This window comes from Rhinatrema bivittatum, chromosome 4, assembly GCF_901001135.1.
Source record: "Rhinatrema bivittatum chromosome 4, aRhiBiv1.1, whole genome shotgun sequence".
Taxonomy (NCBI): domain Eukaryota; kingdom Metazoa; phylum Chordata; class Amphibia; order Gymnophiona; family Rhinatrematidae; genus Rhinatrema; species Rhinatrema bivittatum.
The window spans coordinates 74,748,233-74,767,469 of NC_042618.1; the positions used below are offsets into that span (position 1 = coordinate 74,748,233).

Sequence of the window (19,237 nt, forward strand, 5' to 3'; positions counted from 1 at the left end):
AAAGTCACCGGAGGAGAGCCACTGGGCAACCAACAGAGTTATATCTCTTCTAGAAAGCCTAGGATGGGTAGTCAACATAAACAAGAGTTCCCTACAGCCTTCGCAGTCGCTGGAATACCTAGGTGTCCGATTTGACACCCAGGAAGACAAGATCAGCCTGACCTCCAAGAGGAAATCAAAACTCCGGGATCGATTGCAGAATCTACTGAGCACCAATCGGCCCACAGCTTGGGATTACCTACAGGTCCTCGGCCTAATGGCCTCCACTCTGGAAGTGATACCATGGGCACGGGCTCATATGAGACCGTTACAGCGCGCCCTCCTATCTCGGTGGCGCCCACGATTATAGAACTACATCGTGCATCTACCTCTACCGGCCAGAGTACGGTATCAGTTACGGTGGTGGCTGCAGCCCGGCCACATGAGCCGGGGGTCAAGGATGTCCTCCCCAACCTGGACCCTGCTCACTACAGATGCCAGCCTGAGCGGCTGGGGAGCACACTGCGAAGAGCTAACCGCCCAGGGGCGGTGGAACAGAGAAGAGTCGGGGTGGAACATCAACCGACTAGAGGCACGGGCAGTCAGGTTAGCCTGCCTGCGATTTGCCCACAGACTCCGAAACAGAGCAGTCAGAGTGATGTCGGACAACGCCACCATGGTGGCATACATCAACCGACAGGGCGGAACCAGAAGCCGACAGGTATCCTTAGAAATAGCCCCCCTGATGGCTTGGGCAGAAGCAAATCTCCAGGACATCTCCGCCGTCCACATTGCTGGGAAGGACAACGCCACGGCAGACTTCCTCAGCCGAGAAAGCCTAAACCCGGGGGAATGGCAGCTGTCACCTACGGCCTTCCAGATGATTGTGGATCAGTGGGGGACCCCGGGCATGGACCTACTAGCGGACAGGTCCAACGCTCAAGTACCCAGATACTTCAGTCGCAGGCGAGATCCTCTATCCCACGGGATCGACACCCTGGTGCAGCCCATGGCCTCCGGGGATCCTGCTATATGCCTTCCCCCAATGGCCCCTGCTGGGTGCCATTATACACAAGATTCAGCGACACAGAGGCCTAGTTCTTCTAGTGGCCCCGGATTGGCCAAGAAGATCCTGGTACGCAGACATGAGAAGACTACTGGCGGGGGATCCTCTACCCCTGCCCCCTCAGAGAGACCTGCTGCGACAAGGTCCCATCCTCCACGAGAAACCAGCTCAATTCTCTCTTACGGTCTGGCCATTGAGAGGGCTAGACTGGAGAAAAGGGGATACTCGGGGCCGGTAATAGACACACTCCTCTGAGCACGCAAGTTCTCCACATCACTAACTTATATAAGGATCTGGAGAGTATTTGAAGCCTGGTGCGAAACTCGCAGCACCAATCCGCATGCTGCCACAATCCCCATCATTCTGGATTTCCTGCAAGATGGACTTCAGAAGGGTCTGTCCCTCAGTTCAATCAAGGTTCAGGTGGCAGCGCTATCTTGCTACGGCCCCAGGAGCGCCGGCAATAGCATTGCCACACACCCAGACGTTTCACGTTTCTTGAAAGGAGTCAAACACATTCGCCTGCCACTGAAGTGGCCAGTGCCCCTGTGGAACCTCAACCTAGTCTTGGAATTCCTAGCGGGACCCGCCTTCAGACCCCTCCAAGGCCTGTCCCTCCGTTTGTTAACCTTGAAGATGGTGTTCTTGCTGGCCGTATGCTCAGCACGCCGCATCTCCGAGCTACAAGCGCTGTCCTGCCGCGATCCGTTTCTCAGAATCACTCCAGGGGCTATCCATCTTCGCACGGTTCCTTCCTTCTTACCCAAAGTAGTCTCACACTTCCACCTCAACCAAACCATATCCTTGCCAACCACGGAAGGTTTGAAGAAGTCAGAAGAAGGTCGAAGACTGCACCATCTCGACATCGGCAGTTTGCTCTCCAGATACCTGGAAATGTCGGAAGCAGTACGAAAGACGGACCACCTGTTTGTCCTTCACAGTGGGAAGAAGCAAGGAGAAGCGGCCTCACGGGCGACTATTGCTCGCTGGATCAAGGAAGTTATCAAGGCGGCCTACGTAGAAGCGGGAAAACCGCCACCTCTACGGGTCAAGGCTCACTCTACCAGGGCCCAAGCAGCCTCCTGGGCAGAAACTAGGATGCTGTCGCCTGCAGAGATATGTAAAGCGGCAACGTGGTCCTCCCTCCATACCTTCTCCAGATTCTACCGTCTGGACGTCCAGGCTAGGGAGGACACAGCATTTGCGAGGGCAGTCCTAAACGGACCTCGGGCAGCCTCCCACCCAGTACGGGAGTAGCTTTTGTACATCCCATTTGGAATGAGTCCATCTGCTACACGCTAGGAAATGTAGAGATTTACTTACCTGATAATCTCGTTTTCCTTAGTGTATGCAGATGGACTCAGCATCCCGCCCGGCTGCTGGTATACATGGGGATTCACCGACTCACGGTAAGCCATGTTTTCTTATATAGGGCATCCACCCTGCCGGGTGTTGACTCCTTCCGGTTGAGAACACTGGCGGTCTCCAGCTACTATCAATCGGTCAGGGTAATCATGTTCATTTAATCGATTGGTCAGTCACACATATATCCATAAAGCTTTTGCAAGGAAGATTACTGAGTTGCTGCACTTCCTGCGGGGGTATATGTACCCGTGCTGACGTCAGATCCATCTCCAACTGCTAGCACGAGCAAACTATACCCATTTGTAATGAGTCCATCTGCATACACTAAGGAAAACGAGATTATCAGGTAAGTAATCTCTACATTATCACAGTCCCCGGTTTCCTGCGGCAGCTTCAGGGTACGTGACAAGAGTTAGGAAATTCCTTAGCAGAGTAATTGAAACATTTGCATTATTTGCATAGTAAATTTCCATATTTTCTGTCCTTTCTTTTCTCTCTTTTTTTTAATTATTGTTTATTCAAGAGACATACATTTCATATAACCAATAACAAGGCATAACTTGTGGTTTGATAATTTTTTTTTTGGGGGTGGTGGGGGGGGGAAGGATCTTGGTGTAGGGCAGGGGAGGGGATCTCATTGGGGAGTAACAGATAGGGTTAGAGAGGTTAGGGAGAATCAGGGAGAGAAGAGGGATCTTGAAGCAAGGGGTGGGGATGGATTCACTCTCTCCCCCTCCTCCCAGTTGCTTCTTACTCAAGCACACATACCACATTTGTAGCTTTGCCTTTTATAACTGAATGGCAGTGTTTCTTTTTACTTAACTAGGAGAGAGTTCAGAAGACATTCCCCCATCCTATTGATAAGTGGGCAATAGCAGATGCGCAGTCTGCTATAGAGAAGCGGAAAAGAAGAAGCCCTCTCCTCCTGCCTGTGGACAAAATACATCCTTCGTTAAAGGTAGGAAATGAGAAACAAATTCACAACTGTTCTGCTCACCCAGAGCAATTTTAGTATTTGGCAGGGGAGAGGGAGGGTTTGTATAATTTGAATTCAGTTTGCAAATCTTGTGCTTATGCATTGAATAATAAAATTGATTAGTGCTAGTTAAAATGTTCTGGATGTCTTGTATCTGCTTGCCTGAGCTTTGAGACGTTATTGTTAAGAAACCAAATGCTGTAAACCTGCACTACAATATCACTCCTTTCCTTCTGTTGGTCTAATAAACTCTTTGCAACCAAAGCACTGTGCAGTAGCTACGGATAGATCTTACCGCATTGGTGAGTGAATTTCAGAATTAAGAAAAAGGAAATGCGAGAATGCAGTTGTGAGTATTTTTTGAGTGAGGTGCGGGGAGCCATCTGTCACTTTTTCACAAACATAGGAGATATGAACAGGAAACTGGTTCTACAAGAGAGGGTGAAGAAGTGGGCATGGGGCATCTGGCTAAGAGAGGAGAAAGGTGGATGCTTCTGGGGGATGGGGAGGGTGGGAGGCTGAATGACTCCAGGTAACTGGACTTTAAGAAGACAAAGTTCAGAGTCATTTAGCCAGTAAACTGACTGTCTGCAAACTGCCCTTCCTCCCTACTGCTGACATTATGTGCGACGTTCCACATGCATTCCCAGGGGCTTGTTTAGGTCAGGGGAGGAATATCATGCATATGAATTGTATTTATAGCTCTGTGCATGGAAAGGGAATCCACACAAAAAGCAAATGCAAACATCATTGTGTCTTTGAACCCAAGCCTGTGCATACGTTTTCTTCTTTGAAAAATAGGGTGCAAAGTCTGTGGGCAAAAATACCTGCACACTTTGTCCCAGTGGGGTCAGTTTGAAAATTGTCCCGCAGATAAGCAGGCTGAATTAGCCATGCCGCCTGGGAGCGCCCCCTGGCGGCCCGGTGCGGGAACTTCTCATAGAAGGTTCAAACTTCGCTCCTGTATGCCGCGATGCCTTCCCATGCGACTATGTCTCCTCAGTTTTTTGTTTTCCCACACAGCAATGGTTGCGGGTTTTTCTCTCTTCTGTTCTTCCTTCCTTTTTCTCTCTTCAACTCACATCATGAGCCCCAAAACTACACTTTTCAGTGCTCCCATGGTCCGAAGTTGCCTGGGTTCAAATTCTGTCCATGCGGAAAACTTGTCCATCACTGACGGACATTATTATTTTTTATGTTTAAGGCTCGCCATAACCAAGCATCCTGCCGGGACTGTGGCAGGATGTCACCCAGGGCTCAGAGGCAGCGTTCCGCAAAGATTGCGAGACTCAGGGAGTCAGAAGGGGTCCAGACGGTCTCTTATGGAAGCCCAGGCGACTGGATGGAAAAAAGAGGTCATCTTCACTGGTGCCATCGACAAGCCTAGAGGATCGGGAACCCCGAAGCAGCCGTTAGAGCGGGCAGATCTTGGGGAGTCCAGGCAAGCCCTAATGTCATCGAGTGCATCGGCAAACGTGAGACGGGATGGCCCGGCACCATGTGGGTCATCCTCACCATTATCAAAAGATAGCGGATGCAGTGTGAGAGCATCGAACACAATCCAGGGACACGATTGCGGCGACTGCACCGGCGCAGTGTGTCAATCCATGCACTCTGTGCAAGAGGACAGAACTCAGACGCATCCTTCACCACTCCGTGCACCAACACAGTCGACGCAACCAAAGCATTGGTCGATGCATTCAAAGGCAAAGTCGAAGACTCATATAACGTGCCATCGAAGCATCCGCCGCACAAGCGTCGGTCGTTGCAGGATTCAACGATGGGACCTTTCCACCATTCCCGGAGTAGATCAGCAACCCTTACGCTCTCTGATATGGAAAGGTCTGAAATTTCTGATGCAGATGCTCCAAGAATCTCTGCACGCTCTTCCTCCTCTTCCTCGGAAAGACTTCTGGGCAAGCAAAGGAGAGTGTTGCAACAATATTCTCCAGAGCACAGCACAATAGCTGATTGCCCCAGCGTGGGGCAAGAAGCACCTCCACCAGCAAAAAGGAAGGGAACATCATTCTCTGCCTCGCAATTCTTACAAGGCATAGCTTCAGAAACAATGACCCAGATCACCGGGATCCTTCAGTCTTTTTTCGACACCTTAGTGTCCACTCAGCATCCCGAACTGCCCTCAAGCCCTTCAGCAGTGGATTCAGACTCCGCAGCACCTTCTCTGGTGTGGATAATGGAGGAGGAGGAGAAACCAGCAGTAGTTACGTTCGCCGGACTCTAAACCTGGCCCGGAACCCATTTACTCTCCACCATCAGAGAGTCTTCCATGGGCATACCTTCAGATCCACCGGAAAATCCCCCAGAACCCTCATCACCCCCGGAGGATCTGTTTTTCCTCGAAGTTCATAGAAAAGGTAGGAGCCATGCTGAATCTTGAAACCAAGAAATTACCAGACCCTAGATCTGAGGTCCATAGCCCATTAAAAATCTTCGATGTCCCAGTGGAGCCAACGGCCCTACCTTCCCACTCAGTACATGACAGGCTTATGGATCAGATGTGGGAGTCACCATTTTTTTACACCTGGCTTCTCTAGGAAAACTGACTTGAAATTCAAGATGTGGAAGTCAGCACACTTTGGGCCAGTCCAATTGTAGTAGTCAAATCCATGATGAAGCGGGCCAGGAAGACTCAACTGAATTCCAACACCTTTCCAGGTAAGAATGGCCGCTATTTATACTTTGGAGGAAAAACATGTTTCAGGGGTCTATGCTTAAAGCCAAGATCCAACACTACCAATTTTACATAATCCAATATCTGTATGAGTGCCTGCAGTCCCTAAAGCCTGATGGTGACCAAGCGGAAAGACCACAACACCAAACTATCACTGATCTAGAAGAAGGCCTAAGGCATATACATTGAACAATCTGAGGGCTTTGACATGTTCGCTCGGACTTCTGCGGTGGTTATTGCAACCAGAAGAATGGCTTGGCTTTAGAGCAAGTGCAATTCGAGAGGACGTCCTTGAAAATCTCGCGGACCTTCCATGCCGGGGAGATAACTTGTTTGGCAACAAGCTCAGGGAAATGGTGTCCCAACTCAAAGAACAGAGTGTAGCGGTGTCCTCCCTTACATCGCCCTCAGAACATATGCCCGGGAAGCGTTACTATTTTACCTACCGGAAGCCCTTTTATCCACAACCATCTTTCAGGCTGTTCGCTAGTTACAGATCCTCTTTGTACCAACCACAGAGGCCACAATTACAGCAAACTCAAATTGCGGTTGCAGACGGGCCCAGGGTACACTAAAACCGGCGCCGGCTCTGGCCCAGAAGTCCCAACAGCCTTTTTGAAGATAGACCAGCCACAGTTACAAAAGACGAGGCTGTCTTGCTTCCTTTATCATCCTGGACTGGAGTCAGATTACATCTGATCGCTGGGTACTCAGCATCATCCAGGAAGGCTACCGCTTAAATTTCCGTACATTTCCGACGCTACCACACCTTTCTCCACCTGTGAAAGGGGAGAGGAACCTTCCTCTACTCCATCAGGAAATCCAATTGCTACTGCATCAGCAAGCGGTTCGAGAGGTGCCTTGACATCGGCAACTTCACGAATTTTATTCCAATACTTTCTCATCCCCCCAAAAAACAGAGGATTGAGACCGATTTTGGACCTCAGAGGCCTGAATCTTTTCCTTCAATGGAAAAAGTTCAAGATGACTTCCCTGAAGACCATTTTGCCATTTTTGCAACCCAACAAGTGGATGTGCTCACTGGACCTCAGAGATGCCTATGCTCACATTCTGATGCACCCCTCTTCCTGTTTTCAGGTCAGCAACTGGCACTACCAATAGAAAGTCCTACTGTTTGGCCTATCGTCTGTGCCACGAGTATTCACAAAATGTCTAGCATTAGCTGTGGCTCATCTTCAAAGACAGGGAATAAAACTATTCCCCTACCTGGACGACTGGCTCATTGTGGCACGCAGTCCAGTATTACTTAGTACACACCAAATTCTAATGATCACATGCCTGGAATACCTAGGCTTCATCATAAATTACGAAAAATCCCAGCTCGCCCATTCAAACTCTGCAGTTCATAAAGGCAATCATAATCAAACACATGCCTTTGCAAGGCTTTTCGCCTGGAAGACAGGATTCAAACCTTTCAAGATCTCGCCTTACAGTTACAACGCAACCAGTACCCCATGGCTCAATAGATACTATTCTGGGTCACATGGTGGCAGTGATGTATGTTGTCCCTCATGCACATCTTAACATGCACTGCATGCAATGGGGTCTATAATCCCAATGGTCTCAACGCTTTCATCCCATGTCGTCAACACTGAAACTAACCCAACCAATATTAGGGGACATGCATTGGTGGCTTCAACCCAGTGTGTTGCAGTGTGATGCACCTTTCCATCCCCCGATGCACCAGATGGTGCTAACGACTGACACCTCCATAAAGGGGTGGGATGTACCCATCTCACATTTCAAGACTCAAGGTCTTTGGTCCCCCAGCGAGAGAACATTTCAAATCAACCTACTGGAACTACGGGCCATATGTTATGCCATTCGCGTTTAATCACACCACCTTCAGCACAAAACTTTCATGATATACACGGACAATCAGGTAGCCATGTTCTATGTAAACAAGGAAAGCGGGTCTGGTTCAAAGATACTGTGCAAGGAGGCGGTACTCACGCTAGAATTGGCAATAGCCAATTCCATACGACTCTAGGCCACCTACCTGCAAAGAATAAGGAAGACAGAAGCCGAATATTTCACCCCCACAAATGGGAGCTCCATTAGGACGTAGCATCCTCCCTGTTTCAAACATGGGGAACACCCCACATAGATCTCTTTGCCACAGAAAGCAATGCAAAGCTTCCACGGTTTTGCTCTCTGTACCCCAGCAATTGCAGGATAGCTCAGAATGCCTTTCTGCTGAGCTGGAAGGGGAGCCTGTTATACGCGTTCCCAACTATTCCACTGATAGCGTGGGTAATCCAGAAATGCATGGCGGACAAGCCAGATCTCATACTCATAGCACCAGCATGGTCCAGGCAACCCTGGTACACCTACCTTATACACCTCTCAGTTCAGCGACTGGTCCTTCTTCCAAACAGAGTAGACCACCTCACACAGGAAACGGGGTCACTACTACACCATGCAGGAGATTGAAAGGAAAGTACTAAGCCACCTCCCTATCACAATGGAGATTCAGGATATACTTATCTCTTCAAGAAGACCATCTACGAGGAAAAATTATGCAGCTAAGTGGCACAGACACAGCCATTGGTGCCACTCGATGTCATTAGGCCCTTTTCACTTCTTGCCAGAGCAACTATTGGAATACTTGTACTTGTTGTACGTCTCTGGGCTAGCAGTGTCATCCATCCAGGTACACCTCGGCGCCATATCAGCCTATCACCCAACGATTCAGGGTACTTCCATATCCATACACCCACTCATATCCCATTTCATGAGAGGTGCTCTGAGACTACGACCTCTGATCTCACCCCTAGCTAAGCCTTAGGACTTGAATGTAATTCTAGAGAAATTAATACTTCCACCCTTTGAGCCGATGCAAACTTCATCCTTGAAATTTCTCACCTGGAAAGTTCTATTTCTAGTAACAATAATGTTGGCAAGATGAGTTGGTGAGCTTCAAGTGCTTGTTCATTACTCACCTTATCTTCAGCTCTTCCAAGACACTCACTCTGTGAACCCATCCATCCTTTCTTCCGAAGGTACTATCAGCTTTTCACCTTAATCAAACCATAACGTTGCCGACTTTCTTTCCTAAACCACACACATCCAGCCGAGGCCCTACTACACACACTGGATTGCAAGAGAGCTTTAGCTTTTTAAAAAAAGAACTAGTACACCAAATAGGCATGCGCAACTTTTTCTTTCCTACAGTCCAAACGCCCCAGGATTTCCAGTCACTAAATGGACACTTGCAAACTGGCTGACTCCGTGCATCCATTTCTGTTATTCTACCCAGCCACAATGCTTGATATCAAGGGTTAAGGCACATCAGCTGAGAGCGATGGCTACCTCGATCGCCCACCTTCGACATGTGCCAATTCAGGACATATGTAAGGCTGCTATAAGACATATGGTCATCGCTGCATACCTTCACGACTCACTACTGCCTCCATCAGCATGCCACTTCTGATGCTTCCATGGGACAGGGGATTCTGTTATGCTATGAATTCTTAAGAATGCTCACAAGATTGCACAGATAAGTCTACTCATACCCGAAGGTAAAGAACACTTCAAATACATGTGCCTGTGCTTCATGGTTCCTTAGCTGGGGACTCTCAGATAACATGACTAATTCAGCCTGCTTATCTGCAGGGGAAAAAAAAGCAAGTTTGCTTGCCATAAACATTGTTTTCCGTAGATAGGATGAAGTTGCCATGCGTCCCCACTTGCCTCCCTGGTCAATCTCTATCATTCTACGTGCTCTGTTTACCTTCCTATATGCTCCTATTCCTTTGTTTTCTAATGAACTGAGAAGAGACAGTTGCATGGGAAAGCAATGCACAGGCATACAGGAGCGAAGTTTGAACGTTCTATGAGAAGTTTCCGCGCCTAGACAGCATGGCTAATTCATTCTGCTATCTACGGAAAACACTGTTTACGGTAAGCAAACTTGCTTCTTCAGGGAGGCTGAGACATAGTAATATACCAAGGACCATTCCACTAAATGTAAATATATATATTAAAGACACTAATTTTACCATATTATTTTTTTTTAAACTAAAAGATCAACATAACCACTACCTGATGTTGTAATATTGAAGCTCAAAGAGTCCACAGTGTCTCTTCAAAAACAATGTTTATACATATTCCATAGCTTGCATAGACCTAAACAACAAATGTAACAATACACTGTTCAGTTGAAAACATTTAAATATTCATATGTTGTAAAATACAAACTTTAGATCTAAAAGGCTTGCAAACAGATGAGACCAGTTTAATATTGCATGGGACATTTGGAGTTTATATTCAATTATTTATTATTGTTCTAATGTGGTTTTTAAATGATTGTCTACATTTCTAATAAAATTATTTATGTATTTATCTTACATGTATTAATTTCTCTTGACTAGTCATTTGTTGATGTTAAATAGCCACTATCATGAGTGTGTTCTCTCTCTCTCTCTCTCTCTATATATATGAAATAAATAAGACAGCTCCATGTGCAGTACATGTGGGATTGATTGTGGATTATTTCCTTTTGTTGTCATTTTGAGATAGATATTGACTCACTAGCTACTGTGCTTCTCCCCTAACTGATAATTCTAGCAGTTTTTATGTGCATGCTTAATGTTGTGCTTGACAGTTGTTTTGTATCCAGAGTCAAAAACTACTTGATCATTGCAAGTCCTGAAATTTTAGAATTGAAAATGTATTTATAGAATTCTGAAGAAAGTCATTCCAGCCATTTCCACTTCTTAACAAATGGGACACAGCTTCTGGGACCTTGTTTTTTAAGTTTGGTGTGTTAGGAATCATTTATTTGCTAGTTTTTAATAATTTACCCTGTGCACTATCATATGAGCAGCAATCCTACCTACTATTGCCCATCTGCACTTTAGATTCATAGATGCTGTAGTAAAGCAGCTGTTAAAGTTTTTACGTTGATTTACCCAGTTTATGGCTAGAAAAGATTGTGGCAAATAGCCATTTGGAAAGGCTAAATGAATAAAAATAAGAGCCTTGCCGAGTCAGATCTGTGGTCCATTGAGCACAGCCTCCTGTCTCTGACATTGGCCAGTCTGGGTCACTTGGAAGCACCCAGATCCCAGTAGTAAAGTTTGTTTTGTTTTTTTTTGTTTTTTTTTTTTTACTTAGGTGACTCCACCACTTCTGGGAGTGAGCAAAGTCTGTCTGGCTAATAGTTACTTATCCTTCTCCAGACACTCCTGCAAACCTTTTTTAAACTCTGCTATTACTACCAGCGTTGACCACATTCTGTGACAGTAAATTCCATAGTTTGTGCTTTGACTAAACAAAATTATCTTTTAATTTATTTTAAATATGCCACCAGTTTCATGGCATGTCCCCTAGTTCTACTATAATTTGGTACAGTAATGAATTGGACCCTATTCACTTGTTTCATGCCACACATAATTTTATAAACTTCTTTTATATTCCTTCTGTCGTGTCATTTGGAAGCTGAAGACCCCTTAACCTGTTCAGTCCCCCCTTCATATGGGAGCCAGTCAATAATAATTTTTTGTTTTCCTTCTCTTCACTTTTTCTAGCTCTTTTGTCTCTTTTTTTTTTTTTTTTAAGCTCATTTGCCTCCAGTATTTGTGAGGATAAGGTGATCTCCATAAGTGTGGTGAAATGTCAAAGCTTTCCTTTTGTCACTGGTTACTGGATGTGTTGCACTGTTCTGAGATGAAGGGAAGGGAGCAGGGACAAGATCTGGGCCTTCAGCTACATATTGAGTTCAGGTTTCTTTTGGATACTGGATATTCTCCTATGATAAGCAGGATGGTAGTCCTCACACATGGGTGACATCAGATGGAGCCCGGCATGGGAAACTTATGCCCAGCATGCCATTATCCACGTGGGATCCCTCTTCAGTCTCTTTTCTTCCGCAGAGCATTTGCCTCACAGTTAAGGAGCTCTGCTCTTTCTTCAGTTCTTTGGTCATCACAGACTGTTTTCCATGCTGGGTCCCTCTTCTCCCATCGGTTCCCCTAAAGGATGACTCGGTATGCTTTCCCTTCTGTGCGATCGATTTCCAGTGATATCGCTCTTCTGGTGGCTGCCAGTCATCGACCACTCGCTGGATGTTTTTTGAATGGCTTCTGGTTTTCGTTGATGCCCCCAATGCCCACGGACCATATCTCTGACAGATCTGCATGAGGCCTGTATTCTCTGCTTGGGGACATCGCACGACATCCAGGGGTGTCGATTTTGTTATCAAATGACTCCAGGAAATCCAATCCATCAACTCCGGCATTGGGGGCGTCGATGCTGAGAGGCTGCAGGGAGCCTATGGACATGGTGCCGTCGCTGTCCACTCCCCCTCTAGGGCCCTCTTGAGAGAGGGATGCAGGAGATAGGCCATCGTTGGGGTCGTCGTGCTCCAAGACATAGAAATCATCTCCGTCCACCTCGGCACCAGAGAAAGACTAGGCTGAGCATTGTGGGAAACCCGGAAGCATCATCACCGGTCGCCGTTATCACATGGCACCAGACTTGGATCAGCACTGGCAGCCGCCGTGATGCCACTGAAGCGACCTTGCGGAGAGGAGGCATCGACCTCCGTCAAACCTGGGACTCCCTGGCGTTCCCACAGATACTGGCGCCAGGCACAGAGTTCTCTCGGGGCTCCCAGGGAGTTGTTGTAACGCCTTTTCCACCTCCTTCTCAATCCTTCCTATCCTCTGTGGACTTCCAGGAGGAGCTGGACCACAGGGTGCAGCTGGCGGTGCTCCGAGCTGTGCAGGGCATCGAGCCGCTGGCTCCCCCGGTGTTCCCACCAATGTCGAAGCCTACATCTTCAATGTTGGCGCCGCTGCTGGAGCGTCTCAACGTTGTCCTGGGCGTATTGCCTATGCAACAGTTGCTGGTGCCTGGGGATCCATTGATACCCCAGCAGCCACAGATGCCACCTCCTTTCGGCTTCTAAGGAAGAGGATGAGTCACTGCGGCCCGCAGCACTGTCTGGGCCATTGATACCATGTCTAGTGTTGCCTGGTCTTTCTCTGTCCCGGTCCCTTGGGGCTCTTGATGCCCAAACCGAGAGGCCTGGGCAGGGGACCCTCCACGGCAGCCCCCAGGAGACCTTAGTGAGGAGGATGCCCCGTTTGACCCATGGAGGAATGATACCTCAAGAGTCTTCCTTGATTGACTCAGGGGATCTTCCTTCAGACCTGTCCCCCACCAGAGGACCTAGCTTTTGCGGGCTTTGTTCAGGTCATGGCGAAAGCTATCCCATTTCAACTCCTGACGAAGGACGCCCGACATAAGGTGCTGGAAGTCCTCCAATTTGTTGATGCCCCAAAAGATGTGATGGCCGTTCCAGTCCACGATATATTTAAGGAGTTACTCGTTAGGATTTGGGAGCACCCCATCTCCGTTCTCGGGTCAATCAGAAGGCAGTTGTGGTCTATTTGGTTCAGCATGCCTTGGGGTTTGAGAGGCTTCTGCTCTCCCGGGTCGAGAACATAGGGCATTGGATGCCTTAGGCAGGGAGGTATATCAGGGTGCCATGTTGATCGCCCATATTGCTTCCTACCAGCTGTACATGACCCAGTACACCCAGAACCTGTGGAAGTAGGTTCAGGAGCTCTCCAAGTGCTTGCCCCAGCAGCAGCAGGACGTGTTTGTGGTGGTGGTCCATCAGGATCTAGAGTGTGATAAACACGAGGTGCAGACCACCTATGACATATTTGAGACGGCGGCTAGAGTGGCAGCAGTGGGCATTGGGGATTTTGACTGGCTGCAGGGAAGCTTAAACCTTACCACATACCCTTGACGCCATGCGACTTTTTGCAGACCACTGGCCCCAGGTTACCTCGAACCATAGGTCTTGCCTATCATTCGTCGAGGGTACCAGTTAAACTTCCTGGGTGTCCATGCGGACTCTCCCCCTTGCCCATCTTGGGGCCTGTCCTCGCATCAGGAAATACCCTTGGAGCCCTCTGCCTTAGTGATGGGTGGAGCGGTCGAATCTGTTCCTCTGTGGTTCTATTCTTATTTCCTAATTCCAAAGACAACAGGGGGGCTCCGCCCTATTCTGGACCTGAGAGCCTTGAACACATTTTTTCAAAGAGAAAAGTTCAAGATGGTCTCTTTAGGCACCCTGATCCCACTCCTGCAAAGAGGGGATTGACTTTGCTCCCTCAGTCTAAAAGATGTCATGCCCACATTGAGATCTTCCCCAGTCACAGGAAGTATCTTCAGTTCATCATGGGCAAGAGGCACTTCCAGTACAGGGTGTTGCCGTTCGGCCTCGCTTTGACCCCACGGGTCTTCATCAAGTGCCTAGCAGTAGTGGAGGTGCACCTCTGCCAACGTGTGGGGGGGGGGGGGAGTGGTGCATGTGTTCCCCTACTTGGACGACTGTCTGGTCAAGAGCACTACACAGGATTGGGGGGGAGGACGACACTTCGCTCTCTGCGGTTGACCATTCAAGTACTGCAGTCCCTCCACCATTCACCCACATCCCCCCCACATCCTACAGTGACCTCAAACCCACACTGACATCTTTACCCACCACCCGTCGCAGGCCTCCTACATTCCTATGACAAGCTATTAAGCTTCCCTATCCCCTGCATACACTTCCCCTCCCGCAGACCGCACCGTCCCCGTCCCCCCCTCAGTATGCGCCTGTTCAACATAAGTCCCTTCTCCACATCCTCATCTCCCCGCTTACCCAACTCATAGGACTTGCAACCCTCTCCATAATTCTCTTCAATGCTCAATCTCCAAAAAATCCATCATCCTCGATGACTTACTAACTGATTGATTGCAAGCCAGACGTATGCGCCATTACAGAAACCTGGCTCAAGGCCACTGACATTGCCCTTCTCAATCAACTCCCTAACCACATCTATGACATCTACAACACTCCGAGACCCAAGAAACGAGGCGGAGGCCTCCTCCTAGCAGTTAAAAAGTGCTTAAACCTTAAGCCTATCAACATTGAACCCCCCAGACTCGAAATAGGGCTCTACAAATCTCAAGAACTACAGATCTGCCTAGTCTACGCCCCCCCTAACCTCCTAGAGCTAAACCCTTCCCCCCTAATCGAATTCATCAACGACAACATTAATATTGATCTCCCTGCCATCATTCTAGGAGATTTTAACCTCCACGTCGACGCCTTCCTCCTCTCCTCATCTTGTGAAGCCTTTCTAAACTCTCTCGAGGCCATTGGTTACAAGCAAATCTCCTCCCCCACCCACAAAGCAGGCCACATGCTTGACCTGTTATTCATTAACTCACTCATCAACTCCCCCAACACCCCCACATGCACCCCAGTTCCCTGGTCTGACCACACTCTCATCAAAACCTCACTCTCCATCAAGACTCCCATATCACACCCTCCTGCCACCAACACCATCACCTTCAGATAATCCTGCCCCAGCGAGGACCTTAGCTCTGCTCTGTCCAAAGCCCTATCCAACCTCAACTGCTCCAATCCTGATGACGCAATAAACTCATGGAGCTCCCTCACCCTTGAAATTGCAAATAAACTATGCCCCATTACCACACGCAATTTTAACTCCTCCACTAAAAACCTAAAACCATGGTACACGACTGAATTAAAACGCCTGAAAAACAACCTCAGACAAAAGGAAAGAGCCTGGCGTAAAGACCCATCGCCCCGTAAGACACCTGCTTTCAAATCAACACTACATCAATACAGAACCTCCACCCTCAATGCCAAACGTGACTTCCACGCCAAAAAAATTCATGACTACATTTACAACCCAAAAGCCCTTTTCTCCTATGTCACTGAGCTTACTAAGCCAGCCCCTCCAGTCATCCCACAAAGAGGCAGGCAGCAAATGTGAAGAATTGGCACTATACTTTCACAACAAAATAGCAAACATTCTTCTCAGATTCACTCCAGACCCCCAACCCATTTCCCTCTGCCCATGCCCTACTGCTGCCTCCCTCAATTCACTCGATCTTACATCCTCCATGGAAATAGCCTCAATCCTCAAAAAGATTAGACCCAGCCAATTTCTGCCCCATCTCCAATCTCCCTTTCATCTCAAAAATCATGGAAAGGGTTGTCAACAGTCAACTTTCAGACTATTTGGAGGAAAACAAGATTCTGCACGCTTCCCAATTTGGATTCCGTAAACACCTTAATACCGAAACCCTCCTTCTCTCCCTCACCGATTTCCTTCTCAGTGGCATGGATCAAGGAACCTGCTATATACTAGCCCTCTTGGACATCTCCGCTGCCTTTGACACTATAAGCCATAAGCAACTCCTTACCCGCCTAGCCCATATTGGCCTCTCAGGCACAGCACTCCACTGGTTCACATCATATCTCACCAATAGAAAATTCTCAGTTAAAATAGGCAGTGCAGAATCCGCCCACCACACACACTCCCAGGGAGTCCCACAGGGCTCCTCCCTCTCCTCCACCCTCTTTAACATATACCTTACCCCCCTCTGCCAACACCTATCCAGCCTCGGCCTCAAATTCTTCCTATGCGCTGATGATGTACAAATCATCATACCTATTCAGGATACCCTGACAAGCGCATTGGATCACTGGAGAAACTGCCTTGCCTCCATCGATGCTCTACTCTCAGACCTTCACCTAGCTCTAAACGCATCAAAAACCGAACTGCTTCTCATCTCCCAGCAATCACCCCCTAAACTAGCCATCGCAAATGATCCCGCCTATGATACCTTCATAAGGCAGCCCGATGCACAAAATCTTGGGGTTCAGATAGACCAACAACTGAACCTAAAAAAACATATCAATCTTATTCTCAAGGAAGGTTTCTTCAAACTTAATGGCATGAAGAAACTGAAACCCTTACTTCATGCCAGTGATTTTCACACCGCCATTCAAGCCACTCTCTCAACAAAAATGGACTACTGCAACTCCCTCTTCCTAGGCCTCCCCTACTCTACCATAAAACCCCTCCAAATGTTGCAGAATGCAGTAGCAAGAACCATTTATAACGCCCGCAAATATGACCATATTACACCCCTCCTCAAGAATTTGCACTGGCTTCCAATCCCCTCTCGCATCGTATACAAAACCTAACACTGACCCACAAAGCTATATACACACACACAATTCAAACTGGCTCGTTGAGCCATTCTGTCCCGTACGATCTAACAAATCCACCAGAGCTTCCAATAATGGAACCCTCCACATACCCTCACTAAAAAAAAAAAAAAAAGCACACCTTCGTTCCACAAGGGAACGAGCCCTATCTATTGCCGGACCCATGCTCTGGAATTCTTTACCCTCCAATCTCAGGCTTGAGACTTGTACCTCTAAATTCAGAGCCAACTTAAAAACCTTTTCAAACAAGCCTATCAACAATAATACCCTACTCACCTCCATGCAAAGCCACCCTGAACCCATGTATTTAGTTCTTTTATGTTACAATTATTATGCTCAATGTTAACTCTTTTGGCTATCTTATGTTAGAGTAGCCTGATTCCTATGCACTTTCAATCTAAGTTCTCTTAGTTTCTTTCCCTCCCTCCCCTCCTCCCTGTTTTATGTAACTTCCATTCTATAATTTTTGTTTGATGTAAACTGATATGTTGTCCCCCACTAATACCGGTATAGAAGTCTAATAAATAAATAAATGTTTGTCATCAACCTGAAGTCTCATCTCAGCCCGTCACCTCAGCTTCATCTGTACCTGGTTTGGAAGCTGCTCAGGCCAGGGCATATCTTCCCGCGATCGGGTGCTTGGTCTGGTCCGTCGAAGCCAGCAGGTCTCTGCTCGCCTTTTGGATCACCTGCTGGGCCACATGGCTGCATTTGTCCATGTTAACCCCTTGGCTCGCTTGCACATGCGCAGGGCTCAGTGGACCTTGCAGGCTGAGTGGCAGTAGGCCACCCAAAACCTCTGCGCGCATCTGCATCACGCTGCCTCTCCAGATCTCCCTGTCTTGGTAGGAGAGTCTCCCCAATCGGGAACAGGGGGATTCCTTTTCAGTCTCCCCTGACTCAGGTTGTGCTTAGCACAGATGCGTTCACCCTAGGTTAGGGCGCATATGCAGACAGCCTCCGCACACAAGGTCAGTGATCTGCTCAGGAAGGTCAGTGCCAAATCAACTTCCTGGAGCTTCAGGTGATCTGCTATGCGCTTTGCGCATTCCGGGATCGCTCGTCCAACAAAGACGGTCCTGATCCAGACAGACAGGTTGTGATGTAGTACATCAACAAGCAGGGAGGCACTGGATCATTCCTCCTGTGTCAGGAGGCAGTAGAGATTTGGTCATGGGCTCAGTCCCAGGGCATGCTCTTGCGGGCCGTGTACCTGGCTGGGACGGAGAATATGGTGGTGGACCATCTGAGGCGAGTGTTCCGGCCCCACGAATGGTCCCTGAATCCAGCAGTGGTGGATCGCATCTTTTGTCTTTGGGGGAATCCCGGATGTGGATCTTTTTGTCTTCCCCTGCAACAGCAAAGTGAAGCACTTCTGCTCCCTGTTCAGGGGAGACGGAAGGCCAGCCTCTGACAGCTTTGCCCACTATTGGGGCGAGGGCCTTCTGTATGTGTATCCTCCACTTCCCCTGGTGATGAAGACTTTCTTGAAGCTCCAGCAGGACAGGGGGACCATGATTTTCATTGCTCCCCATTGGCAGAGGCAGGTTTGGTTCCTGTTCCTGCGGGATCGCTCTGTCAATGAACCGATCGGTCTGGGGACCTCCCCTAACCTGATCACACAGGATCAGGGCAAGTTGCGTTGTCTCTGAAGGCCTGGATGTTGAAAGGCTAGTTCTGCAGTCCCTTGACCTCTCTGACAAACATGTCTCGGGTCCTAGTAGCTTCCAGGAAACCTTCCATCAGGAAGTCTTATAGCCTGAAGTGGAAGAGGTTTTCTGTCTGGTATGAGGGCCATGGTTTGGATCCATTCTCCTGATCCTTTCTGAAATTGCAAGATTACTTGCTATACTTTTCGGATGCTGGTTTAAAGACCAACTCAGAGTACACCTGAGTGTCATCAGTACTTACCACCAGGAAGTTGATGGTTCATCCATTTCTGTGCAGCCCATAGTGGATCGATTTATGCGGGGCTTGCCTCACCTGAAGCCTCCCCTGCGTCCTCTTGTTGTGTCCTGGGACCTTAATGTGGTGGTGGCTCAGCTCATGGGAGATCCTTTCAAGCTTCTGCAACCTGAAGTACCTGAT

At 48.2% G+C, this 19,237-nt stretch overlaps 1 protein-coding gene across 2 annotated transcripts in view; it reads left to right on the top strand.

Annotated features, from left to right (window-relative positions):
- Positions 1-19,237, top strand: part of SOS2 (SOS Ras/Rho guanine nucleotide exchange factor 2) — a 230,141-nt gene that overhangs the window by 90,935 nt on the left and 119,969 nt on the right. For both annotated transcript variants that reach the window (XM_029598366.1, XM_029598367.1), the window contains exon 3: positions 3,237-3,368. In XM_029598366.1, the coding sequence (XP_029454226.1) occupies positions 3,237-3,368 (132 nt within the window). The remainder of the gene's footprint in view (positions 1-3,236; positions 3,369-19,237) is intronic.